Source organism: Mesocricetus auratus, unplaced genomic scaffold, assembly GCF_017639785.1.
Source record: "Mesocricetus auratus isolate SY011 unplaced genomic scaffold, BCM_Maur_2.0 Super-Scaffold_2245, whole genome shotgun sequence".
NCBI classification, from domain to species: domain Eukaryota; kingdom Metazoa; phylum Chordata; class Mammalia; order Rodentia; family Cricetidae; genus Mesocricetus; species Mesocricetus auratus.
This window is the reverse complement of record NW_024429180.1, coordinates 41817347-41845339: the sequence shown is the minus strand read 5'-3', so window position 1 is coordinate 41845339 and position 27993 is coordinate 41817347. Positions and strand designations below refer to the sequence as shown.

General features: G+C 44.8%; 1 protein-coding gene across 2 annotated transcripts; it reads right to left on the bottom strand.

Moving 5' to 3' along the window:
• Positions 1-55: 55 nt before the first annotated feature.
• On the bottom strand, positions 56-25202 carry Cnmd (chondromodulin). Of its 2 annotated transcripts, none has more exons than XM_040755628.1 (7): positions 25034-25202; positions 24488-24628; positions 19708-19848; positions 13896-14009; positions 9079-9232; positions 4018-4196; positions 56-555 (listed from the first exon to the last, which is right to left on the bottom strand). In XM_040755628.1, the coding sequence occupies exons 1-7, from the start codon at positions 25103-25105 to the stop codon at positions 340-342; spliced, it is 1017 nt and encodes a 338-aa protein (XP_040611562.1). In that variant the 5' UTR covers positions 25106-25202; the 3' UTR covers positions 56-339. The 2 variants fall into 2 exon arrangements, with proteins under 2 accessions (XP_040611562.1, XP_005070984.1); XM_005070927.4 differs by having other exon boundaries at positions 4018-4184; positions 25034-25200.
• Between the last annotated feature and the right edge of the window lie 2791 nt (positions 25203-27993).

Below are 27993 nucleotides of genomic sequence, written 5' to 3'. Positions count from 1 at the left end.
CATGATTTGATGAAAAGGAATTCAAGTATATGACAGATCTGGGACAAACTGTAAATAACTTTCCATGTTTATTTCAAAAGTAGTTTTTAAAGACTGGCAATAGGCTTTATTGGCAAAGCAAATAATAAAGGGATAATAATTGTGTAACTGTATGCTTAAACTTCCCTTTCAGTACATCTGCACACAGCTGAGAGGCTCTGCTGCATTGTTTACGGTAATATTGCTGAGGTGGAATATAAAATACTTCATGGTCCCTTGGCAAGAACATGCTTTATGCGTCTTTGGTTGTCAACTCTCAAGTTAATTCTTGCTTGACAGTACCTGACAGATGAAGTAGTTTTACACCATGCCCAAGATTCGGGCAACCCACCAGCTACACGGCATGACGACTCTGCAGGCCGAACGACACCCTTGATAATTATAAGGCCATGGATAGTAGCCTCCCAGAGGCTCGCAGATCTTCTGGCAGTGGGTGTAGCTCCGTCTGCATTCTATACAGCAGATTCCTTCATGATCCAGTCTTGGGTCAAATGTCATGCTTTCTCCTTCCTGCTGCTGTGAATTAAAAGACAATTATTTTATTCCCTCTAATGAGAAGCTTACAGCATGCATAGCATTTTAAAATAAGATCCTGAGTTCACTGCCTCAAGAAATCAGAATATCATCGGTTGTATGTTTTCAAACTTGTATCACCACTCAGAATCCCTTCTGACATCAAGGAACCCTTGCCTACTTAGCCTGTCACCGGCAGAAAGCTGTGTGGTATTTTAATGAAGTTCCTGCATGCCTGTAAGGAGCTATGGTTACCATCTGTAAGACTCACCTTGTTTTAAATAAGCACAAAAAGGAAGCATTGTGATCAAAAGTGGTGTTGTGTCTGCTAAGTTTTAGTCAGTGGACACTGGTGTCTCCCTGTGGCAATGGCTCCCAGAGCTCTTGGGTGCACATTTTAAACAGATCTGGGGCCAGGCTGAAGTTCAGTTCCAGAGCCACTGCTGCCAGAACACTGCTGCGTCATTTACTTTCTCCTGCCTGTATATCAGCTACAGAACAGAGATGCTGTCTTTGTGGGGAAGAAGAAGCCTCCAGTGCTCCTAAACAAAATCATATTGCAGAAGTAAAACTCCATGTTAACTGCTGGACAGATTGATACCAAAAGGGGTTTTCCCTCTGCTCAATTTTATATCTGGTTTATCTTTTCAAGGATCTTCAGGCCAGGTGTTTGTATGTTTTTAAATATGCATTGAATATACTGGCAAGATCCCCCCCCCCTTTTTTTTTTAACTTGGGGCATTGCTGGGGTTATATAGAGTCTTACACTTGTCCAGGTTAGCCTTGAACTCAGTGTGCAGCCCAGGTTGACTGTGATCTTGGAACAGTCCTCACTTAAGCCTCTTGAATGTCAGGACTATAGTTAGGATCACAACAGTCATCAAAGTTCTTAGTTTTAAATCCCCTAATCCCAGCACCCATCCTGGAAGAAGCTGGCTGTGACCTGTGAGTTGCTTTGCTGTTGCTTTTTAGTCTAGTCAATGTGAGGAAAGTTAAATTTTCTTGAAAGCGGGAAAACCTTCATGGAGCATCAGTACGCTTGCTTATTCTGACAGCTGCTAACCTGTTCTCAGTTTTCCTTGATTTTCTCTGTGGTACTGGAAGGAGGATTTTGATGCAAATGTAAGGAAGATTGAAGGCATTGTGACATTTCAGTCATACATAGAAAGTACTTTTAAAAGGAGTGGATGGTTATTACACACCTTCACTCAATCCCTAAACACTGTCTGAGGCATCTGTTCAGATACTATCTTCAGAATGCCTACCTTACTCCCTCAGACCCTTCTTCCAGTCTTCAGACTGCTTATCCTTATCTCCTGAGATAGGCTCCTTTAGAACAATAAGCAGACAGCCCTGATTCATCTCAGCTCTGACTCTGGGGTAGAGGTGCGGAAGTGTTAGTGGAGGTGTTTCCTCGGGGAGGTTCAACAGAGGCCTAGGATGAGCAGATTGGGAGGAAACTCTGGCTGTTGCTCCAGGGTTTCTCCTTAGAGGAGTGTGTGAAGGACAGACCTTGAGGAAAATGCTTGAGTATTTTTGCTTAGAGCTCAGCATAGGTTAAAGGAGAAGGGTGACTGACATGATTGGAGTTTTTGAGGGATGTGGATTACTGGAATCTGTAGCCAGAACAGACACATCACGTGCCTTCTGTAAAGTGCCTGATAGCTTCAGACCTTGAACAAATTCATCTAGCCCAGCTACCTGGGGAATAAGCTATATTAAATTTTGTTTGCCTATTCAGATTATATTTCTTGTTATTCTTTGAGCTTAGGGAATAAAGTACTATGGTGTTCGGAATTTTCTGATAAGCCTTAGGTTATTTAGAGAATACCTTTTACTCTATCTAAATCCTTCTAAAATACATTAGTCTAAAATGATAAACTAGAAAATGTTGGTAATATGTGAAGCTGTGTCAGACTGAATAAGCCGGGGGGCGGGGCGGAGTCACACAAATGATTTAGTGCAGTGGTTCTCAACCTCCCCAATGCTGTATCCCTTTAATATAGTTAACTCCTCACGTTATGGTGACCCCAACCATAAAACTATTTTCATTGTTACTTCATAACTAACTTTGGCTACTGTTATGAATTGTAAATATTGGTGTTTTCCAGTGGCCTTAGGGGTCTCCCAAAGAGCTGTGACCCACAGGTTAAGAACTGCTGGTTTAGTGTGTTCCACCTTACATATAATTAAGGATGGGCAAAATAAATAAGCAGAAGACATAATTTATACACCCAAGAGAGTGACAAAGGTTTGATAGAACTGGGAGTAGAGTCAGTGGTGGACTTTATACTTAGCAAGCATTAGGCTTGGATTCAGTAGTCCCTGTGGTGCCATCCCATATGTCCTGAAAAGTTTGGGAGGGAATGGGGTCTTCCATTACCCTTTCACATGCACATGGTAACAGTTTGGTAATCTCCAGTAAAATGTACAATGCCTATCTACATCGATGCATCAGAACTATGCTTTGGTATTTATGCTAAAGACATACTTGCATCATAGACTCTATGTTAAGAGCTGCCCCACCTAGGTCACCTCATCTAGGTGCTGTCTACAACCGTATTAGCAGTAGCGGATGACAGGGAGATACTTTCCACCCACCAAAGCCTTACTAGTCAAGATTCAGCACATGCCTATCTATCTGTGTTAGAATGCTGCTAACCGGATAGAAGCCATTTACTAAATATCAGAGAGACAGAACACTTCCCAAAATACTATATTCTAATTGGAAAGCAGGGTGGAACTTTTGTTCTGAAAAGGTGTGTGTTTTTCCCTGCGTGTACTCCTGCAAATGAACTGGGCATATAGTTGTTAATAAGCTGTTATGGGGAAGATGTCTGGGCTGGAAGGTTTTGGAAACTCAATTTCACTGTACATTTCTATTCTATTTTTTAAAATGTATGCTTAAATTTTATTTAAAAAGCTGCAAATATTCTGTTTTTGTTCTCTGCAAGGTATAATAATGGTAAACAATAAGTATTTCTTGAAGATTTGGAGTTTTAATACATTAGTGCCATTAGTACAGTCCTCAGTTTTCAGCTTCAGCTCAGAGTGTTGTCACCTGTGTGTGAGTGTGTGCATGGGTCTCTCCCCTGTCTGGGATGCGAGCCCTGAGGGCACAAGTAGCAGTTGACTGTCTGCGAACAGGGCCTGAGAAAGGTCAGGAAACCCACAGATTGTTCTGGCTGGATGAACAGCGTGGCTATAAGCAGGGGAAGAGAACACTTTCATTCTGTGTGTTGCCTCAAGGGCACACTCTTGGGAACATTTTAAGCCATCAGATTTCTGGTAGGATTTATTTTCATAGATTTTCCTCCTAACAAAACAACAACAAAACCAGCATGGGAAACGACTTTGAATTTGCACCACATAGATGGAGATACAAGAAATCTCACTTAGAAATAGACTTTCAGCATCACATTTAGTGCATCTGTCTGGGCATGTCATGACAACACCGGTACTCACATGGTAAGGATTGTCGGGATTGAAAGGTTCCTCGTCGTCCTGAACACTGGGCCTGGTTTCATTATTCAGTCTTCTGGGTCCTGGGTTGCCTCGTGGTTCACTGTGTGGTCTTCTTGTGGTAGAGGGGGCAGTGTTTCTTACTACGTCTCTTCTCTCTCTTTGGATTTCTGCAAAATTTTCTAAAAGTTAATTCCTTAACAATTAGATCTGCATGTGAAAGTGACAACCAGGGGTACGAGCTTCCCATTCAGTTTCATAATACTGACTGGAGCAGACACTGGGAGTTTGGTTGACAAACCTGTTCTCAGGCCTCTTTTGTCCTCACTGCAGTATAGGAACTGAGCAAATATTACTGATTTTCTCTGCCTTCTTTGCAGTGAGGAGTGGCCAGGCAAGCTATTTCTAACTCTAAGGCACAAAGCAAAATAGGTTAGTGCCATGTATGGGAAAGCTTTTACTTTCTTGATTAAAGGGAACAGAAAGTTGTTTCTGTGTGTTTTTCCTAGACGTGGATGTGCTATTTGGAATTAGGAATTGACAGGTAGCATGCTACAGAGAGCAAAACTGTTGGGTAAAAGGAGACTTGATGGTCATGGAGTGGACACTAATGCCAAAATCCTTATTACAGCTTATGTCTTTGGGTTGTAAATATACAAACTGTTTATATGTTGAAACCACTGCTGATCAGGTATGCTGTAACTCACAGCTCTATGTGCTCCTAATCAATTGTGTAGATATAAAACTTTACATTTTCATGTGAGACATTGTTTTAGTTAATCCTTTTTTTAAAAAAAGTTCCATGGGGTAGAAAAATCAGATGTTTTTATGTATGAGGGCAACAAGATGCAGACCAAGTAGCTGGTGAAGATCATAGACTGCGTGAAGCAAGGACACGGTAGGAACCCTGGCTTCCACCCCAGCACTCTGGTTAGCCCCCTCATCAGGTATCCTGTAGTGTAGCTGACAGGTTACTAGCACAGATGGAAAGTGCCACATAGCATTTGCTGTGGCAGCTCCCTGAGCTTGAATTTCTTTGTCTGATATGGAACTGGTAGTATCTCATTCTTAGGATAATGATAGGGTTAATGAAAACTGTATCTAGGGACTTAGCATATAATAAACATAAATGATAGATAGCATTCTTATAATTTATTATTTATGAGAATTAAGAAGTGCTTTGAAGCCATAGATAGATTCCACACATAATATGGTTGGAGAAGTACCAAGGAGACCCAAATCAGCTCAGCTAGTTGGAGGACCTCGGGCAATTTAGTCTCTCTTCATATTAGTGTCTTTCTCTGGATCTTGGCAATGAGCATAGTTATAAAAACAGTTGTTGTTAAAGACTATATGAGGACCAAGTTTGTTGCTTTAGAGCAGTATTTCGGATTTTGTTTCTTTCCTATAGTTTGGAATTTATGTATATACATAATGAAATGTTTTGGGATTGGAACCAAGTCCAAGAAAAATTCACTGATTTTATGTGTACCTTCTATTAAGCAGCCTTCTATGATTTAACAAAACACCCCAAACAATCAACTTATAAAGAGGAAACTTTAATTTTGAGTCATAGATTTTAGATTTTGCAGTCCATGCTCAACTTGGCCCCTTTGATGAAGTGTCACGCCATGGGCTGGAGCAAATTGGGGAGGTCAAGGGGGCAAACGTGGAGTTATAGTTTTGCAATTCCTTAAAGACTTCTTGCTAAGCCTCATCTTTTAAAGGTTCTACCATCTCCCAATAGGGACAAACCTTTAACTCTTGGACTTTTGGGTGATGTTCAAAGTCCATACTGTAGTGTACCACATATGCTATGATTACATTTGAAATCACTTTGTTCTTGAAATAAAGTTGCATGGTATGGGGGAAAAAAGTCTGTTGCTTTAGAACATTGGCTGTCCATTTTTGGCCTGTGTCCACCTACCATCCACCTTTGATTATCCAGCTGTGTGACACTGATGACCTGTTGTCTTTAACAGCCAACATGCAGTTGGCAAAACGGTTACTAGAATGGTTACTAGGGAGCTGGGCATCATAGAAGAGATTTAATAATTTTTTATCATAAAATACAATTACACTTATAGCAGATTAGTGGGAAATTCATTTTAATGCCTATGATAATCCTATGCATATGACAATATTTATTTAGTCCTTTGCTAATCTGGGGCATTTGTATAGTCTCCATTTGTGGTGTATATTTTTTTATGGTTCTGGGCACCAAACCAGGCAAGCACTCTATCGCTGAGCTATACCTCCAGACCACACCTCCAGTAATTCTTATAGAAGCATTGTGTGTAAGATCTTATCATGTGTTTATGTTAAAATGGTCAAGGAAACATCTTAGACATAGGGTTAATAAGCTTATTTCCAAGGATGATAGCACTCATCTTGGTACTGCCATTTGTCTGGTTGCCACCCCTGCTTCCTGTCCCCTACACTGTATTTTGCATTGCATCTCCTATTGTTACTTATACAGCTTATCTATTTTCGTGTGTGTGTGTGTGTGTGTGTGTGTAGGTCAGAGTTATCCTTGGAGGTTGTTCTCTTAGGAGCCATCTGCCTTGTTTTTTGTGCTTGTTTGTGGTTTTTTTTTTTCTTCCCCCGGGGCAGGGTTTCTCTGTATTGTTTTGGAGCCTGTCCTGGAACTCGCTCAGTAGACCAGGCTGGTCTCGAACTCACAGGGATTCACCTACCTCTGCCTCTCAAGTGCTGGAATTAAAGGCGTGCGCCACCAATGCCCGGCTGTTTTATATATATATATATATATATATATGAAAGACCCCGAATTTATAGAAATAAAATATAAGCTTAAACAGGGAGGGCACCCCACTAGAGAACTTGGGAAGTGAGCAAAGGACCCCATCCCAGGAACTGGCCAAACCACAGAATGGAATGTATGGTTTAGCAACCTTAATTGCAGAAGGGCTGTAAACGCACAAAAGGCCAATTCCGGGCTGCTGACCACCTGTGAAGAACTGACCAGGGCGTCAGAGATGGGCAAACAAGATTTGTGGGAAACAAGGAGATGATAACCACCATTTACTTAGGGAGAGATGATTAACTCATACCAAAGTTTGAGGAATTTACAACGTGTAGGTCAGGAAGACATCTACTTCCCTGGGTCAGGAGTCACATACCCCCCTCCCCCTGTCACAAGATAGGGACCCCTCCCAAAAGCTTGTGGTTTTTGTCTTTAAAAGCTGATTGTAACTGAACCTCGGGGCCAATCGATCTAAAAGCTGACCAAGAGGCCCATCTGCAGATGGTCTAGTTAAAGCCTCTTTAGTGTTGCATCAGTTGGCGCATGGACTCTTGATTCTTGGGGTGACGAATTCAGCTTGGGGACCCCTCCTCATTTTGGGGTACCCCAACATGTATATATTTGTTTTTTTACCTGGGACCTGGGGCTCAGCAGTTAGAATGTCGCTGACCACTGATCTTTATCCTCTGAGCTACCTTCCCAGCCTGCGTCAGACAGCTCTTTGAGAGGTTTTATTGTTTCCTCATGTGTTCACTGATGCATCTCACACCCAGGAGAAGTTGCATGACCCAGGATAGGCCTTCACGAATGTGGTCTTATAAATTACACTTTGTAAATGAGCGAGTGACCTCAAGGAAGTTCTGAGGTTGCCCTGAGATCAAGAAGAAAGCTTCGCATGGTAGTGTGGGCCACTCTAGTCCTTGAATGGGAAAGATAATGTTTCTGGGTGAGAAGGCCGAATGGCCCACCCGAGATAACAGGAGTGGGGACTGAAAAGAGGCATGTGGCCATAGGATACAAGGACAGACATGGCAGGAGTTTGAGGACCTTCTCAACCCTCTGCCCAGTATGACAGGGCATTGCTTGGTGTGGGCTGAGAGTAACCCATCTTCTTCATCTTAGGGCAAGATGAGACTTGTGAACAGTAAGAATCAGTTAGTCATGGTAGGATCAGAAATCCATACTTTGTGACTGGTGGGGTATAGTTTTGATTCTGGCAGAGCAAATATAGCAATGGACAGGGTATCTTACAGCACGGGCTGGTCTCACCCACTGTGTAGCTAAGGACCGGCCTCATCTGATCAGCTTTCCTAGTGCCAGGGTTAACAAGCAGTGCCACCAGGCAGCTCTCTTTGGTGAGTCTCACTCACACAGTTCAGGGCATTAAGCGCATTCACCACTGTCGCTACCCAACCATCACCACCATCCATCCATAGAACTGCCTTCTCTCCTTTCTTTTTAAGCCGAACTGTTTTCCCCCTCTAAATAGTGCTCCACCTACCCTACTGGGTTTGATGCCTGCGTTTTCTCTGTTTCCTGATTGCTGTCTTCTAATATTCAATAAAACCTTTCTGAAAGCAGCCTGTCTCTTGTGTACAAGTAGAAAGCTTCCCTTTCCACCTGAGCCACAGCTACAAAGTGGTCCTTAGGGAGACCAGTGTGCTGACCACAGTAGAAATGAAGTGTGAGGCCCTTTAGGGATGAGAGGGGAGCGAGACCTGCTGGGCTTACCTGCCCTTTGCCATCCAGAAATGGCTCAAAGGTACGCCCCAGCGCCACGCCAAGGGGCCCCACGCTTGCTTTCTCTGGTTTTGGGAGCTGATGCTCAAGCCTTGAACTTGAGGAATCTCAGTCTAGACCCACAGCAGCTTTTGGCTGTCCCATAACTCTAGGTTTGAATATAATAAAGCATCGGCAGCATGACAGTTTCTTAGTCCCCTGATGCTATGCTTTAAGAATAAAGAAATGTAAAATGGGAAGGCGCAAACACCGGAGATTAAGGGGCCGGGTAGGAAGAAGCAGGGGTGTCATAAATAAAAACTGCAGGTATGCAGAGGTGCTCTGTCTTCTGCCTGCTTCCAGCTAACCTGCTGCGCCTTCCCTTCCACAGACAGGTCCATCCCCTCCTGCACCCCATCATTTCCTTCTCTTTTATCTCTCATGCTAACTACAGAGACTCAGCCCAACAACTGTCCCAAGTTACCCAGGGACAGTGGGGGGTGGGGGTGGGGATGGAGCTCCCAAGAACCAGAAGGACAGGGAGAATTCCAAGCCCTATTACAAAAACTTAAAAACTTTACCTTTTGGATACATAGGCTTAAGCCAGAAAATCGGGAGGTTGCCGCAGAGTTCAAGGATTTTAGAACTCAAGAAACTGTTGTCCTTCACAGGCTGGTCCATGGCCACCCAGATAAGAGAGTTTTCTTCATCTTTAACTGGCATGATCTTGCCTTCCTGTAAAAACAAAACGCCTGTGAGCAGAGGTTGCTGGCGCTTGCCGCTACTAAAGGGTTGCTTTGTGCAAACCCGGGATACTCTGTGTGTACACATACCATGCAGGCACACTTTAAGGCTCCAGTCTCTTGACTCTCATACGAAGCAAACCCCCCCAACACCCTGCTTCTAGACAGCCCTAAAGTGTGAATAAAAGTGTTTTGAGTCGAAGTGAAAATTACTTGATACTGACTTTGAGATTTAGGTTAATCTGATGTTTTCGATCAAAGATGTTTTTGAGGAAAAGCAATTGAACAGACCCTGAAATCCTATAAAGGATAGAGGAACCCTTCATTTGAAGTGAAAATCTTCTGGGGTTTTGTTCTGCAGCTTCCAAACAACAATGGGGAAAGCAAGTGATTGGTTCTTTAATGTCTCCAGTTCAAAGTATTATTTAACATAAACCATTTCTCCATTTCCCAGCTATAACAAAACATTTGAGATGTTCCTCACATCAAGCACACCACTGAGATTTCAAAGGTAAGCCCTGGATTTCCTTCTGCAGCGAGATGCTGAGGGTGGTTTGATAACCCAGGAGACAAATTTATTTTTGCCAGGTTGTTCCTTTCATGTATTTATTACTTTGCAGTAGGCTGGAGAAATTAAAATGTTTTTCCTCACTTTAGGTAAAAGCAGCACTTCATTTGTGTTTTCTCCCTCGGGCGTATGGTTGCATTAAGCAAGTTAAAGTTATTGGAGGAAGGGAACACTCAGGTAATCCAGTTATTTAGCTTAAATTAAATGGCACCGTCCAGGAAATGAATGCTCTTTGAGCACAGCAGCCTTTTAAAGTTATACAAAACTCTTGAAGAATTTAGGAGAGCAAGTAGCATGTACATCTGCCCTGCCATAGTCTGAGGGATGTGGAGAGGAGGACCCGACTGGGGTGATGTCTGTGGATGCAGCCTGTGAGCCAGGAATGCTGTCAGTCTGGAGCATGGGGGTTACCCATCCCCCCTCTTATCTTTGCAATACAGCGGTGTGTCCATTGTAAGGAGGAACACTTGCTGCTTCAAGCTTCCCTGTGGTCAAAGTGAGGCAGTGAGGTTGGCAGGGATCAACTTTTAAATTTTATTTGTTTATTTAGAAAGGGATGGAGTGAGGGATGGAGAGAGAGAGAGACAGACACAGAAAAAGAGAGACAGAGAGAGAGAGAGAGAGAGAGAGAGAGAGAGAGAGAGAGAGAGAGAGAGAGAGAGAGAGAGAGAGAGAGAGAATAGGCCTGAGGACAACTTTGAGTGTTGGAGGACAACATTGAATGTTGTTTCTCAGGCGCTTTTTTTCTGAGACAGGCTTTTTGCACTGCCTTGGAGCTTCTCATATAGGCTAGACTAGCTGGTGAAGAATTCCCAGGGATCCTCCTGTCTCTGACCCCCAGTGCTAGGACTCGGTGCATGTGTTACACACTGTGACACTGAGTTCTGGGGATTGAACACAGGTCCTCCTGCTTGTCCTCAGTAATGGTTGTTACTGAGCAGGCTCCCTGGTTCCTGCTTAAGTTCTGGGAGGAAGTGGGGAAGAGGGTATGCAGCATCACCACACTTAGAAAGAAATGGTGACAGAATCACAGAGGCTGCCTCTCAGCCAGTGGCTGCAGCTGCTGGCCTCCTATTCCTGCCTCGCTTAGGATACCCCAAATGGGGTCACCTGCTACTGACAGCTGTGAGCATGGCTGCCTTACCCAACTGTACTTTCTGATTTGGTTTTTATCTATCAGAGGAGCCACCATACATGCTGTAAACAACAAAAATGTAAGACAATCTACTTTGGTCTAACAGTCAAGTACAAAGATTAAAATGCAAAACTATTTGCTAGAGGAGAATAATTATTTTCAAACACTATTTTCTGAAATTAAGGGTACCTGAAATGTTTGACTAAAAGACTCAAATTATAGTCATAGCTGGGCATGGTGCTACACACCTTTAATCCCAGCACTTGGGAGGCAGAGGCAGGCAGATCTCTGAGTTCCAGGCCAACCTGATCTATATAGTGAGTTCCAGGACGGCCAGGGGTATGTAATGAGACCCAGTCTAAAAATAGAGGAAAAAAGCATAATCATATGCTGGTCTATCATTCATCCATTATAACCTACAATTTAGAACTAAAGTGAAAACAAGAATCATGTTACAGTCAATTACATTTCTGAAAAGATTATCACCAAACTATTAACATTTGTTGCTTTTAGATTATGCAGTTGTGTTATTCACCTCTATACTTTCATGTATTTATCATGAGGAAAAAAATCATTAAAGCCAATGAGATGACACAGTGTGTAAAGGCACTTGCCACCATGTCTGACAACCTGAGTTCAGTCTGCAGAGCCTACGTAGTAGAGCCAATGCCCACAGGTTGTGTTGTGACCTCTTACACACACACACACACACACACACACACACACACGAATGTTAAGTTACATGCTGCAAAGTTCTGATCAGAGCTGAGTGATTTACAGCTAGGGGAGTTGGTTCTCGTGGAAGGCAAGAGAGACAGTCCATACCCACATGTGAGGGAAGCAGCAATGGCGTGGTGGGCATCACTCTAATGCAGCGCAATGAGAAGTGCAGAGAGCACAGCAAAGGAGATCCCACTGCCTGTTTTGGCTGCCGTTTGTGAGTTCGTGCTGAGCACATGGCCTGTGATTCTGAGCAGCGCAGCTCACAGCGAGAGTGAATGGAGCAAGGGGGTCTGGCCTCCACCTTACAGGAAGATCACTGGGGTAACTGGGAGTAGGGGAAGGACGAGGACACACTGACTCACTTTCAGAGGGAGCCCACAAGTTGGTTCGTAGTTTGTGTTTTTCTGTTTTGAGACATCGCCTGCTGCTGCTCCCACAGGAACAAACAATTAGGCGGTTTCCAGGCACCTTCGCCTTTATCCCGTTTCCCTCCGTGGCCCTGAGGGATCTGACGCTTGTTTCACTTCCCTCTCTGGGATACTGAAGGCTCAGAGAAGATCATAATAAAATTAGCACTCATGAGCGGCAGCCTTCCCATTCACCTGCTGGTAGAGTCCAAGGCCATTGCACAGTGTGTATGCAACAGTTTGAAGATGACAGAACTGCCACATTCACAGCAGGTATCAGCTAGGGTTCGGGTCTAGTTTTATGACTTCCAAGTCTGTCTTCCTTCCACAGCCCCTGCCACAGCTCAGATGGAAGACAGCCGTGGGTGTGACTACAAAACATTATTATTAAATGTATTTCTAGGACACTATGCAACTCTTTTTCTTTTTTAAAGATCTATTTATTATCTATACAGTGCTCTGCCTGCACATATGCTTGCAGGCCAGAAGAGGGCACCAGCTCTCATTATAGACAGTTTTGAGCCACCATGTGGTTGCTGGGAATTGAACTCAGGACCTCTGAAAGAGCAGCCAGTACTCTTAACCTCTGAGCCATCTCTCCAGCCCAATACTATGCAACTCTTAAAGTGTTAAAAAAAATCAAGTTTAGGGCTGGGGTATGGCTTGTGCAATGACTACCTAACATGTGTGAGGCCTTAGGTTCAATTGCCAGTAATATGAAACCAACAAAATAACCAGGCTTAAAGGCAAGCCACAAATAACAAATGGAAGAATTATGTTTTTAAAATGTGTAGAGTGTGAGGACAAGCCTGGGCTTTGTAGTGAGTTCCACTCTAGTCTAAGCTTTCAAAACCAGTAACTTAGTGAGACTCTGTGTTTAAAAAAAATTATGGGGATATAGCTTAGTGCTTGCCCTGCTGGCAAGGCCTTTGATTCAATTCCCTTGCTTTAAAAGCTAAAAAACAATCCATGAGGTTTGTATGGCTTCATTAAGATGGCTTGAACCAAAGGGAAGAACTGTAGGGGAACACCTCAGCCTGGTGTTGGAGGAAATCCACATGAAGAGGACTCTGTCCCAGCTTCCTAGAAGAGGACTATTTGGGGACAAATTCCCACACTTTGGCATGGAGGCTACAGAGCTTCGTGAAGTCCCTTTAATGAAAGTTTAATTGTGAACTTTTAAAAAAATCTTAATTTTGAATTTTTTTGTTTTGTTTTTTGAGATAGGATTTCTCTGTATAGCCTGGCTGTCCTGGAACTCGCTTTGTAGACCAGGCTGGACTTGAACTCATAGAGATCCACCTGCCTCTGCCTCCAGAGTGCTGGGATTAAGGGTGTGCGACATCACCACCCTGATGTTTTAAACTTCTAATCACTGGTCTGATAGTCATTTAACACTGGATGTATAAGGGCCATTTGAATTCCAATCCCCTAATGCACTTAAACATTTTTGTGTTTGTTTGTGTGTATGAGAGAGTGTGTGTGTGTGTGTGTGTGAGTGTGTAGCCACAGCACACAGGGAAGTTGGAAAACAACTTGAAGGGGCTGGGTTGTGCATTCTACCACCTGTGTTCTAGGAATCCAACTCAGGCTGTCGGGCTCAGCAGCAAATGTCTTTACTCACTGAGCTGTCCCACCTAATGCACTTTAGAATACGGCTTCCCCAAACTCTTAAATTTGCTGCACCATGCCGGAAAGATCACTTGCTGGCGTAGGACAGATGCATTCTCCTGGTAGAGAAGAATTTATGGACCTGTCATGAGCCTGTCCGGGAGGAAGGTGGTGTCTTCAGTGTCCACCCGTTGTGTGTGTCGGTACCTACCAGTTCTGAAGAGATGCTTTGCTTGGTCGCAGTGCCCACCTCGGGGACACGAGCCTTCACCTGTGCTTTGATGTAGCACTTCTCTCCTCCAGCAAAACGGACTCCAGTGATGCCCTATGAGATAAGAGTTTATCTGTCCATCCACGTATTTATTCAATCCATTGCATGTCTTGTATGCCAAGCATTCTGGGTGTTGGGCATAGGGATGAGCATAAGATAAAATCCTGGCTCTCCTGGAATTTACCAACATTGTTTTCCAATAAGAAGAAAATAATAATTCAGGTAGAAATAAGGCTTGTAGAGAAAAACAAGGCTGATGTAGAGGCTAGGAAAGGCCGGGGGATACTTTAGAGAGAACACTCAGGAGAGGGATGGTGAGGGTGATATCTGACCCAATGGCTCATGTGAGGTACCCCGTGTGTGTAACCGGAAGCTAAGACGGACTGCCACTCAAGCTGCACAGGCTATTCTGAGCTGGTGACCTAGATGAATTCTCCATCTCTTTTTCTAAGCCTCGTCTTTCATTTGTCACTTGGTCCACAGTTCTCAGTTAAAAACTTCTTGAGATCAGTATATGATGTGTGCATGTGTGTTTGCATGTGTCTGTCTGTGATCCTGCAAAGCCTCTCATACGATGTTGGTCAAATTAATGAATTCTCTTAATTCTGAGCTTTCCCCAGTCCCTGAGTCTGAAGTAAACAGAAGAGTTTTGTACAGCACCAGGAGATAACCATTACTGGAGCACTTAGGTGTTTTGTTTTGTCCCCTTTGAGATATAAACAGTGTCTCCTCCTGGCTGGGGACCAGCCCTAAGGGACACATCGGCACAAAGCTCCCTCTAAGTTGACAGCTGGGCACTGCTTTCTCCTGAAGAGGCTGTGAGAAGGAACTGTACATTCTGTCCCAGGAGTGTTCACTTTGATTCTGTTGATGTCATTTCATGGGGAATAAAGGATCAAAATATTCTTAAAGGTCCTAAGGTTTATATTTTATAATGTGGACTCCACCTGAGACCAGTGCAGGATAAGCCCAATCTGGTTGAGTCAGGGTTGAGTCATGGGGAAAGAAAAGCACAAACTGAAGCCGGGGGTCATGCTTCCTACGTGGAGAATGGAGTTAACTGTTAGTCATGCGGGGAGAGAATCACAGGAATCTACCTTCCTCTCGTCCAGGACCTGAAACCCACGGAGACCGGCAGGTGATAGAACAGAGGAGGGAAGATGGGTCTCCTCCTGCATGGCCCATTATTTGTCCTGAGGCCTGCTTGCTCACACCGTGTAACCCCTGTCACCTTGCCTATCCTGATCCAGCCCTCCCACACAGCAGAGGCTACACCCCCTGGAGAGAGTCTAAGAATGTAGCTGACAAAACCAGGCTTGCTAGTATAGCACTGGGGAGGTGGAGGCAGGAGGATCAAAAGTTCCAGGTCATCCTCGGCTATATAGCGAGTATGGAGGCCAGACTGAGGTATACGTGGTCTTGTCAAAATAAACAAGCAAAACCAACCTAAAAACAGAACCCAGCTGCCAGGCCCTCCCAAAATGTTCTTGCATTGATAATGTGGTGCTCAGTGCTTGAATATCTTAAACTACCCAGATGTCCATGATGGGCAGACAGCTAGCATCCAGGCCCAGCCATTGAGGGCAGAGGGAACTGGTTCAGAGTAAAAATTTAAAAGACTGAAATAGTCTTTCAGGCCAAGTTTCTCCTGTAACTGGGGCTCATAAACATTTGTTTGCATTAGAGTCACTAGGACAAAAATCAGAGGCCTGGGTCCCAAGCCCAGGGTGGGGATTTCTGCTTCAGGACACCTTAAGTTTGTATTTTCAGCAAGCCCTTGGAGGCTGCTCTGCTGGTACAAGGAATCAGCTTGAGAACCACTGGTATCTGCTATGCTACTTCCCGAAGCTCTACCCCTCGTACTCTCTGAATAAATCTAGGACTTGTAGCTTAAAACACAAGGAAGGGAGAGAGGTCACTGCTCCCCTGTGTGGTAGGTTTTCTATTTCCAGACATGCATGCTCTCTGAACATGAGATGTGTTGGGAGGGCATCATACATCACCCCAGAACTCCTGGCGAGAGCAGAGTCGACTGCAGATCAACTCTGCTGAGAGTGGACCTAATACTGAGTTCATTCTGCCAGCCCACACACTGCAGATATTGCTGACAGTCCATGGGATGGGACTGGTGGAGATGAATTCACACTTAACCATCGTGTCTAGCTGCAAATCCGCACAAGTGGCCATATTGAGCAATGAAACAGATGGAGCAGTGCAAGAAAGCCAGGAAAACCTCCTGTGTTAGCAAACAAACAGGGCCTTAGAAACAAATAATAGTGAGAAGAAATTTGCTAAGAAAGGTAACTAGTGAAGATTAAAAAAAAAGTCAACACTGTTCATCAAAAGAGCCACATGATATCGCCCGTCTGCAGTTCCATCTGTGACCCCTAGAGGGCCTCACGGAGGGAAGGATCTCCTGCCCCCAACAGGCATTTTGGGAATCTTTGCAAGAGTTTGATACAAAGATTGGGGTATTCTAAACTTTTTGGAGCCCTGTCCCCCCAGAGCCATGGAATACTGAAGAATCAACTGTTCTGGGTCCTAGGAAACAAATCTGTTTGTAGGTATCTGTCTGGCACAGAAAACCATTTTTGTTTTACCTATAAACGTCCAGTGACTGAGCACAGCTCACAGCACAGTGAATTCCCTACATTCAGTTACTTAGAAATGGAAATAAATTAGTTTCTGTCTTATTTTTGAGACAGAATCTGAGGTTTATCTCAAACTCACAATCCTATTTCAGCTTCCCAAGTGCTGGGTTCTGGGCATGCATAGCCATGCCCATCAAGAGATTGGTACTGATGCAGACTGTCAGAAAATCTCATCACGTCTAACTGCCAAAGCACAATTGTGACCATGTCCATTGCAGGTGTGGCACTGGCAGTCTCTGAACCACCAGAGCATGCACTTGAATTTATTAATGCCACACAATGCACCAGGCTGAGCATGTACATATGAAATCCATATTTCACTATAAATTACCTTCATTTTATTGTTCCTTTACATTACAGTTGAGGGTTATATTGATTTTTGAAATCAATAACTTACCTACCTCCTAGGTAGGTTATGCCATCTTTTTTCCCCCCTCTATCTTTTTAAATCACAAATTTCAAGTATCCACATATTAAAAGAATGGTTTTCTGAAAAACCAGAATACCCATATGCGCTCATCACTGTTGTCTATTTTTAGCTCTTACTCATGGTTTTTGTTACTGGTTTCAGGTCTGAGGAACTTGGCTTTAACCAACAGCATGGATACTTGTCAGGCTATAGTCTTCAGAATATATATTCATGAACTGTAAATCAGCTCAGTTTGTTTTGTTTTTGTGTCAGGAAACAAAGTTTGGAGCACTTGTGTTTTTTTGTTGTTTGTTTTCAGTGCCTCTCTCTCTTAAGGTGTCTGTTCTGTGCCGGGCTCTGTTAAAATTCAGTTCAGAACCTTTCTCAATCTAACCCCACCTGCATCTCCATAATCTCCATTCCCATCCTTGAGCTGACTGCACTGGGATGGGAACTGTGAATCCTTCTGTAGTCCTCCCTGTTAAAGTCCAAGTCATTTTTCAAAAGGGTTGGGACTATATCTCAGTGGTAGAGTGCTAGTTGAGTGCAAGCAAGGCCCTTGGTTCAGTTCCCAGCACCACAAATCATTCCTCGGGACATTATTCAATTATTGTGTCCTCACCTCTGCTAAACCTGTGCGAAGCCACTAATTGGCAGCGATGCCTTTGTGTGGAGCACAATCTGCCCATAGCTCATCCTGGCACATTTCTGGGCATGTGTCTTTCTCTTAGACTGGACCAGAAGGTCCTTGAAGGATAAATGTCAGTCATCTTCCATCCCTTGTGCCTAGCACCGTCCCCACATATGGTGAGCCTCGATCAACGCTTCCCCCATTTGACTGATGGTTTAAAATAGAGGCAAAAGTAATAGCAGATGACCACAGAGCTGATTCATGTCTTTTCGAAAGTCCAGGCTTGTTGAAACCCATAACAGGTACTATCCATCAAAAATATGTTCCACTCACCGCTTCTGACTTAGAGAAATGTAGAAGCTATCAAAGAGAATTGATCAGTTTATAAAATATTTGTGGCCCTGTTGGTCTATGAGAACAAAACACAATCGATACCATTATTAGAAAGAACCAAGGGATTATAAAACAGATATATAGGTTTGGGATTAAAATATTTTCAGAGGATATTCTTGATACATGAACCTTTCAAGAGTGAGGACCTTTTGTAATTCATCCTCAACTCCTTTTGCATATTTTGACATTGTGGCGCATCATAGGTATTCAATTTTGTTCTGGATTGAATGGTGTGTGTGGAGGAGCCACATTTTATTGGTTTATATTGAGTAGTGGAGAGAAAAAATGTTTTGCCCTGTCCTGGGTTTTGCAGTAAAAGCATTTAATAGGTCTAGAGGAATTATGCTTGTGCACAGACCAGAACCATTTGCAATGTGATGACCGAACAAAGTGCAGCTGGGCACACTCAGAGCTGCAGAGCCTGTCCCCAGGGCAGGCCCTCTGTGAACACAACTAGTCCCAGGCGGCATCAGCGTTCAGCATCTCTGAACACTAATGCTAGCATCTGCTGGGAATTCAAAAGGACCCGTGAAGCATGTTTTGGCTCCCACAAGAGGAGTGCTTTCGTGTAAATGAAAAGCTTCTTTCGTTTCTCCCATCAATCAGAGGAAGATGGGTTGATGAGATGTTTGTAGACCCATAAACTATCTGAAGAGACATTATTTTTCAAGAGTCCTCCTTCATTATGTAGTTTCACCTACTTCGTCTGCAGATTTCGCAGAAGAACCCAAATACTCATGCTTCTTCCTCATCACAGAACATCAGAGAATAAGATTTTGTCAGCCAACTGGAAATTTAGCCTGAGTGACGCTTCTGTTAGCAGATGCACACCGAAGCATCAACAGATACTCTAATGTCTCAGGTTGCCTGTAAATTAGATTTTAGTCAAAACAAAAAGGGGACTGAAATGTCTCTGTTGTAATAGGCCATGGCAGAAAACTGGGGCTGTAATAGGCCATCCGCCCATGCTCATTTTCTGAATTAAACGTGAAATTAGAAAAGTATGGAAGCAGAACCTACTGTTGTCAGAAAACTACCCAGTCATTAAAGTGTCTTTATTCTCTAGAAGTCCAAAGTTTTGTCCTTGCTGTCCTTGAATATTATTTGAGCATTTCATATGTCATCTGGAATGGCATAGTTCTCACAAGTCTTTCTTGAAGACTTTGTGCAATTCCAAGAAGAGCCTGTTCTTGTCAATGACATATTTTTCCATTAAAAAATAAAGCTTTCTTTTGATTACTAAGTCCATATATCATTTATGTTCTAGAAGTAAATTCATTTTTCCAACAGTCATCTAAGGACATGAACTGAATTAGTGTATTTTGTCTTGTTTGTTTGTTTAATTTTTTAAAATCTTTTTTTTCTTGCTTCGAGATGGGAATCTCATATTGCCAGGCTGCTTCAAACTCCTGGGCTCAAGTGACCCTCCTGTGTTACCCTCCCTAACAGCTGGGTCTCCTGCACCCATGTCTTGTGTATTCTCCCATGTTTCTTCCTTTTGAGGACATGGAAGACAAAGCAAGGTCTTTTCTCAGGGAGCGTAAGCTGCACAGTGTGAGGGGTTGGGGCATCAAGGCTGCCGGTGCACATGAGAGACCCTGCTTCTCCTCAGACTGGAAAAGGCAGGGCTTGCCAGTTACACTCTCTAAATGCGTGAAGTGTACTCACGTTCTGGAAATCATTAACTTCAATCGCTTCTTCAGCTCCACTTCCCATTTTAAAGGTCTCCAAGTTGTTCCCAGCATCTATTTCCATTGACCCATCTTGTAATTTCCCATTGATACTCATGGTGTAATGAACATTGTAAATCTAGAAGTGAACATAAGAGTCAGTGATGCTTTCTTTCTTCCAGCAATTTGGGGCTTCTCTTTAGACCTGCTATATATGAGGTGGTCTTCATGGAAGCACCATTAACAGTAATACATTTGTATTTGAGGACTTCATACACCAGCCACGTAATATAATGACTTCGTGTGTGTGTGTGTGTGTGTGTGTGTGTGTGTGTGTAAACCAGAGGTTAATGTCAAATGTCTTCCTTAATCACTAACCACCTTACTTTTTTAAGACATGGTGTCTCACTGCACCTACTACTGACCACCTCAACTAGACTGACTGGCCAGCAAGCCTGTCTTGGCCTCTTCAGTGATAGGATTACTATGTGGGTTCTGGAGGACTAAATTCAGTTCCTCAAGTTTGCATGGCAAGCACTTTACTAAATAAGCCATCAACCCAGCCTGATTGATTTTTAAATGATTTCTAAGTAAAATTTGGTAGCTATTTAAACTGGCCCAAGACTCGTATTTTGACTACAAACCAGAAGCAGCTGAATAGATAGATGGTCTTGTATCTGGACCAATTAGCTCAAAGCCTGTGCAGTTGGGGGTTGAGTAACCACATTTGGTTCCCTAAAGTCTTTTTGCACCTGGACTGAGAACCACCCATGGGGAGATGGAGAGGTTTTCAGCTGAGAAAGTGGCATTTTTGTTTGAAGATTGATTTTTAAAGTTTCTTGGTCAAGATTAGATGCGTGGACTAGCATATGGTAAGGATTTCAGACAGGCCTGGGATATGTCCCAACAGTACTTGGGAGACAGAAACAGGCAGATCTCTGTAATTTCAAAGTCAGGGCTGCATAGAAAGACCATCTCAAAACAACAACAACAAATTTTTACCACTAAATTAGATGATCCAAAGGGCTTTTTTGGTTTAGACAGCTTATCACTGCAATAGCTTAAAAATAACTCACATGCTGTCCTGTCCAACATGCTGCTTTCCTGCTAGACCTTTCTGTGTGTGGTGGACTGGAAGCTGGGTTTCTCTTCTTTCTTTCCTTTTAGGACTCTAGCGATCTATGTGTCTTTATTAACCATCCATTATCTAGCTGCCATCTGTCTAACATACAAAGTGCACGTGTGCTCATACACATATACATATGTCCAAGTCTTCAAAGAGGAAAGGCTCAGGACTGATGAAATACTGTTCCTACCTTGTACCAGGCCAGTCAGTTAGAACTACAGATAGCTGTGATTCTAATCGAGTCTGATTTTTCTCCCGCATTAGGAAGAGTGACTACTACATGTCTAAACACTAGGAAACGTAGTTGCTGTTACTGGATCATTACTTGGAGAAAACTCATTATCTCTAGACCCACAGAGCACTATTTTATCATCAGAGATGCCAGGATGGATTTGTCACTCCCACTCTTCCCTCCCTGGCAGCCATCTTCATTTGGTAAGAGAAAAAACACCCGCACCATCTTGGCGTGACCATCTGTCATTCCTGCCCGACTTGCCTCTTTTCAGGAACTCAGATGCCTGCAGTTCCCTACACTGCCCTGACCAGGGGGCCATGTGTAGGACTGAGTTAGCAGAGATGCAGCAGAGCCTAGAAGTCTGCTTTGCCTTCTCCCCCAGGAGCAGCCCAGTTAGGGAAGCCTGGTTTTTGTTTTTTGTTTTCGGCTGAACCAGGCCTTTCTGTAGGCCAGCTGAGGAAGCAGGCTCTGCCCTGCCCCAGGTGCTCAGAGCAGCCATTGTGCACAGGGTTAGCTATGGCTGTCATAGGAACCTGGCCTGTGTGTTCTTACTGGCACAAGTGTCCCCCTCTCAGGTGGCAACAAATTTAAGCAGTGCAGCGTCTAAGAACTTAACATTTAGAAATCCTTGTTAGTTGGTTCCTCGTCCCTCCTCTCCCTTCCTCATTCTCCTTCCCCTCTTCCCTCCCCTCTTCTACCAACCCCCCTCCAAGTCTCAATGTGTAGCCTCAGTTGGCCTTGAGTTTGTCAGATCATGTAGTCAGTCTGACTTTGATCCTTCCTAATTTCACTTCCCCAGCAAAGGCAACCCTGGCCTCAGTGTGCATCCTCTGGGCATAGAACCGGTCTGTCTTGTATGCTTGTTCTGGTGGCTGCAAGAAAAGCCGGTGCCCTCTTGAAGTGATCAGGGCAGATGTAGGAGTGGGCGGAAGGCAATCTGCAGTTTCTAAAGTTCTGGGCCCTAAGCTGAAAGCTGAGTTGCTGGAGCGGCAATTACATTATCTACTCTAAGCCCTGGGAGCCGTCGGCACCTAAGGCTATTTCTCGCCAAGTACAATGAAGTTTATTATTTGCCAAAATTCTGCTCAATATGGTGCCTTTTACAGCCAAGGATATTTGCTAATGAGTTTTTAATAAGGCCTCGGTTCTATAAGATTAATTACATAATGTTTGGGAAAATGTCTAGAAAAATTAATCTAAGAAAAAGGCCCCAAGCAATGGTCTCCTCCCCTCACTGAATGGGTAGAGTTGTCAGTTATCTGGCACTGATGGGAATTTCCCATATTTCAATGCCTTGTTCCATTTACTACAACGTGGATGAAAAATGGCCTCAATATTTGCACTCAGTCAGTGATCCCCTCATTATTAGTACTCCGTGCTTGGTAGCCCTCCAGCTAAATTTGAGCAGACCTGTCCTTGGGGATTGAGTCATGTGAAATGGGGAGGGGTGAATGTTATAGCTTGTTCTCCTTTGTAAGCTGAGGGCAGAGGCTGGGAGACTCAGAGAAGGGAGCGTCATTAGCTTGATGACTGTGTCTGTTTGATGGAGACTTACCTTTTAGACTCTGCTGTGTTTGGGTGATTTAGAATTCTATTCAGAGGAAGTAGACCCATGCTTGTTCATAGCATAGCATAGACAGTGCCAAGTGTTCTCTACTCTGAATTTTGTGATTTGTTTTCCAAACTTAAATACTATGGAACAGCATTAGACATTCCTCTCCTCCCCCCCCAAAAAAAGAACTGCCGCCATGATTTTCTTCATTCTCCCGTCTGTGTGGGAAATAGCAATAACTGTGATTGTTGGCAATAAAATGTGATTCACGATTCCTTTGTATTCTTAGAATTTAATACTGATCTCTTGACTGACTACCAAATACCTTGCGGTAAAATGGAAGGTATGGGAAAAGGAGCCGGCTTCCTCAGTGCCGGGGCTCGTTCTCTCTAAGAAGCTTGCTCTAGCCATGTTTGCCTTGAGTACTTAAGGCCAAATGGCGACACTTTCATGGATTTCATGGCCAAAATACTTACCAGAAACCTTAAAAAACAAAGCTATTTTTGTCTCCTAATGACTTCCATTGTCGAGATTTTGTTATCTAAAACATGGTATTTGTATTCTAACACCATCAAATTTCCCAAAGAGTGACACTCTCAACCCTGCTGCCAATGGGCATGTAGACATTGAAATCATTTTCATGTTCAGATCCCCTGCTTTCATATGTGAGCATCTGGCCCAGCGTCTATATTTAAAATACAAATACATTAAGGCACTTTTCAAAGCCATGCAAAACACAGCGCAATTCTGATCTTACAAATTGATGCTTGTAAATTTGATATAGTCTCTCAAACAGACTCAGTGCTAAATGGCATGCTTATCTACATTAGGCATTTGAGTTAAAAATACAAATTATGCAGTGACTGCAGAAGATGTGATGTGTAAAATGGTTGAATTGCTTTCAGCACCATTTTCTCTAAGTACTGGGATTCGCTCATGCTTAGAATTTCATGGTGGGAGAGGAGAAAAAGCAGCAGCCAGTGATCCTGGGAGGACAGTGATTAAGAAAGAGCCCTTTGTGTGCACCCTGGAGATGGAATTCTCTTCCATTAGTTGAAATAAGCTTATTTCAGTGGCCACCAAGATAAAAATGCCCCCTTTTACACAGGTGGACACAGTCAGGTATTTAGAGGACACGCTGGAGCTCAGCCCAGTCCAGACAGAAGCAGTTTTTATACTCCTTGAGAGAGTCCATCCAGCTTAAAAATAAACGAGCAGATAAAGGTAGGATAGTAGTTAGTGAGACGTTTGCCATTAAATCACAGGTGACCAGGCTGATTCCTTAAAGAGATTTGTCACCTCTAAGGAAGTCAGACTTTCTGTTTTAATAAAGAGAGGGAGTATGAATAAATAGGTCACACACACAGAAACCTTAAGAATGAAGATTTACCCCCAGCTGTGGGTCAGAATATTCTCTTTTCCTTCTTGTCCTTTTTAAATTTATAGCTTTTCTCAGCTGGGACAGGCCTTAAAGATCATTTACTTTCATTCTTTCTGGATGAGAAGTTCAGGTAGGACACGTGTCCTACCCTCTGTCTTACAGCTGCTTGCTGGCTGCGTTAGGCCTGGGTGGCAAAGAATGCCCCCCCCCCCCCCCCCGGCAGTGTCCAGGGCATTCTCGAACATTCTCCATTCCCGTTTTCATGGTAGAAACCCCGACCTTGCCTACACTGTGCCTAGTACCCACATCGGGTTGGATCCGTGAAGGGGGTTGTCCCAATAGGACCAAGGGGGGAGGAGCAAGCTGTGTCCACCGGCGGACCAGCGCTCTGGCTCCACCTAAGGGGACCGGCTACCCCGTGCACCTGGAGTCCCTTGCACCCCAACTCGGGTGGCTAGCCCTTCCAGCCACTCTTTGGACTTACGTGATTGTCCGTCCCTTTCCAGAAGTAGAAGGCCCCGATGGCCCCGAAGAGCAGCAGCACCGCACCAGAAATGAGGACCACAGCTCCGACCTTGAGCAGACGCGTAGAGCCAGAGGGTTTCACGGTCACGGTGGCATATGCCTACAGAGCAGGGGAGGGACGTATCGCCGCCATGCCACACACACTGCAGGTCCCTGTGCGGTGGCCCCGGGGAACCTCGAGGACTGCAGAGGGAAGCATGGCCCCCGCACACAGACGCTGCCGCCCTAGGGTCCCTTGTCCTTAGGCGTGGAAATAACAGCGGACTTTTCCCTGGGCAGGACCCCTAGTCCCGAAGACCTTCACCCTTTGCTGTCACAAGCGGTTCCCTCCACACCTGTGGTCTTTCCTGTGCACCCTGCCGCTCCTCCCACGCACTGAGCACGCTCATGAGCTTCCCTCATCACCACACATTAAATGGCACAGATCCCTTATCCCAGAAGTGAGCCTGGGTCCCTGCGTGTGGCCTCACTCCACACCAGGACTGGGGACCCAGGGGGTACTCACTGGAGGACTGCAAAACTCAATGTCATCAGGTCCTACTATGGTGATAGGAACTTTGTCCGAGTTCTCTGCCATGGCTGAAGATGGTGAAGTAGGACAGTTGGAGCTCTGTCCCTCTGTCCCAGCGACGAGTAGCCCCTGCACACCAAGCAGCAGCAGCAGCGGCGTCCTGCTCTGGCCAGCCCTCTGTCCCCACCCCTTCCAGCACCTCTCCCCCTCCCATCTCCCTCCACCCTGGAAGCAGCCTACTCAGCTTGTCCTGCATTCTCCGAAGTGCCCAGTCCTCACTCCCTCCAGTCCAAAGGCCCCAATAAAGTTCAGATAGGTCTGGGTGTGTAAGGATGGGTGCATCCTTTAGAATAAGGATGTCGAGTCTGGGAAACTCCCCCTCCCCCAAATGCTGGCTTGTCGGGGGCAATTAGCCGCCCACCCAAGGATTTCTTAGCGCATCAGGGGGCTTTGCCCGTGACACTGACTGGAGGTTGTTTCTTGAGGGTGCTGATGGGAGGGGATTGAGAGGAGAGCAGGATGGCACCAGGAGGTAGGGGACTTGGCTTAAGCGCCAACGTTAGGACACTTTTCCACTGGGGCGGGGGCGGGGCCATTGCTGAACTCTGCTGAAACCAGAGCTTGGAACAGAGTCTTGGAGCTGGTCTTTTGCTACTCGATTCTCTGGGGGAGGGTCTTAAGTTGCAGCAACAGTGAAACCCAAGCGGAAGGAGCCTGCAGCAGAAGACATGGGGGAGTCTGGAATGAAAATGCCTACAGTCAAGCCGACAACAATGAAATAGAAACAGCGGCAAACTTCTCCAAGACACTAATGGGTTGTGTCTAAAGGAACAACGGTAACGTGGGTAGGTATCATACACACATACATAGCATCATTAAGTGAACAGAGAAGATGTTTCACTTTTTTTTTTTTTTGACACTCACATGTAGCTCATAGAACTCCATGTGTAGCTGAAGATGACCTTAAACTTTGAATTCTCCTGCCACCATCTGCAGAGAGCTGGGATCACAGGCACTGGCCAGTGCTCCCTGGTTTTGTGCTGGGCATACTTTCCGCAGAGGCACATCCCTTTTTTCCTCCACCTTTGAAGAATGCGCCTTCTTTTGTGGTACCTCATTGGAAGCCAGGGTTCCTTAATTCTCACTGGGGGTGAGGAGTGAGCGAGAGTTGGTGCCTGGGAGAAATGAGGTTCCCTGAGACAGTTTCAGACCTACAGGACCACAAGAGTAGCAGAAACCTCAGGGTGCAGGGTGGAGGGTGGGAGGGGCAGTTTTTAGATTCTTAAGTTTGATGGGAAGCAAAAAGAGTCTAGCAACTAGCCTATGACACTTTGTCTGCACACCCCTAGATGTGTGTAACACCCTTGTCTGCACACCCCTAGATGTGTGACACTCTTGTCTGCACACCCCCTGATGTGTGTAACACCCTTGTCTGCACACCCCTAGATGTGTGACACCCTTGTCTGCACACCCCCTGATGTGTGTAACACCCTTGTCTGCACACCCCTAGATGTGTGACACCCTTGTCTGCACACCCCTGATGTGTGTAACACCCCTGTCTGCACACCCCTGATGTGTGTAACACCCTTCTCTGCACACCCCCTGATGTGTGTAACACCCTTGTCTGCACACCCCCAGATGTGTGACACCCTTGTCTGCACACCCCTAGATGTGTGACACCCTTGTCTGCACACCCCTAGATGTGTGTAACACCCTTGTCTGCACACCCCTGATGTGTGTAACACCTTCTCTGCACACCCCCTGATGTGTGTAACACCCTTGTCTGCACACCCCCAGATGTGTGACACCCTTGTCTGCACACCCCCAGATGTGTGACACCCTTGTCTGCACACCCCTGATGTGTGTAACACCCTTGTCTGCACACCCCTGATGTGTGTAACACCCTTCTCTGCACACCCCCTGATGTGTGTAACACCCTTCTCTGCACACCCCCTGATGTGTGTAACACCCTTGTCTGCACACCCCCAGATGTGTGACACCCTTGTCTGCACACCCCTGATGTGTGTAACACCCTTGTCTGCACACCCCTGATGTGTGTAACACCCTTCTCTGCACACCCCCTGATGTGTGTAACACCCTTCTCTGCACACCCCCTGATGTGTGTAACACCCTTGTCTGCACACCCCCAGATGTGTGACACCCTTGTCTGCACACCCCTGATGTGTGTAACACCCCTGTCTGCACACCCCTAGATGTGTGTAACACCCTTGTCTGCACACCCCTAGATGTGTGACACTCTTGTCTGCACACCCCCTGATGTGTGTAACACCCTTGTCTGCACACCCCCTGATGTGTGTAACACCCTTGTCTGCACACCCCTAGATGTGTGACACCCTTGTCTGCACACCCCTAGATGTGTGTAACACCCTTGTCTGCACAGCCCACTAATGGTGACAGGTAAGTGTGATCCAGCTGGACTTCTCCTGGTCTCTGTGGAACAAGGGTGAGCAGAGTGCTTTTCCCAAGGGTTCTGTCCCAGGAATTTCAGGGAAACAAAAGAGATGCAACAGCGAAGCTGGAGGTGAGTCTTGATACAGAAGTGCACACAGCTGAAAGAAATTATTCACAAGATGGATTGGCAGAGTCAAATGCTGAAAAGCATGAGGGCCAAGAAAGGTTTGGATGTTTGCCATCAGGAGGCAGGGGAAACCGATAGTACAGTAGTTGCCTCTGTTTTACTGGGCATGTAACATGTATTACAGAAGGTTACACAGTGGCTAAAAATATGTGCAACTAATATCATAGACAAGGAATGGATTTTTCTCATATAGGGCGGTCCTAGGCTTGTTAAAAGACCATCTCCAACCAGGCAAAAGGTAGGAACAGATGATTTACAGAGGGAGAAACGCAAAGGCTGAGGAATAAGAAGAGTGCTGAGTACATCCATAAAAACAAATACAGGTTGAAAGTGTGCGTTTTGTGGTACCCATGTG

Bases quoted from the DNA above. Each gene is read 5' to 3' on its own strand.
- Cnmd (XM_040755628.1), bottom strand. From the start codon at position 25,105: ATGGCAGAGAACTCGGACAAAGTTCCTATCACCATAGTAGGACCTGAT. The intron at 24,629-25,033 runs GTGAGTACCCCC...CCTGCTCTGTAG, and splicing joins TTGAGTTTTGCAGTCCTCCA to GCATATGCCACCGTGACCGT. The intron at 556-4,017 runs GTGAGTACCGGT...TTTAATTCACAG, and splicing joins ATCCCGACAATCCTTACCAT to CAGCAGGAAGGAGAAAGCAT.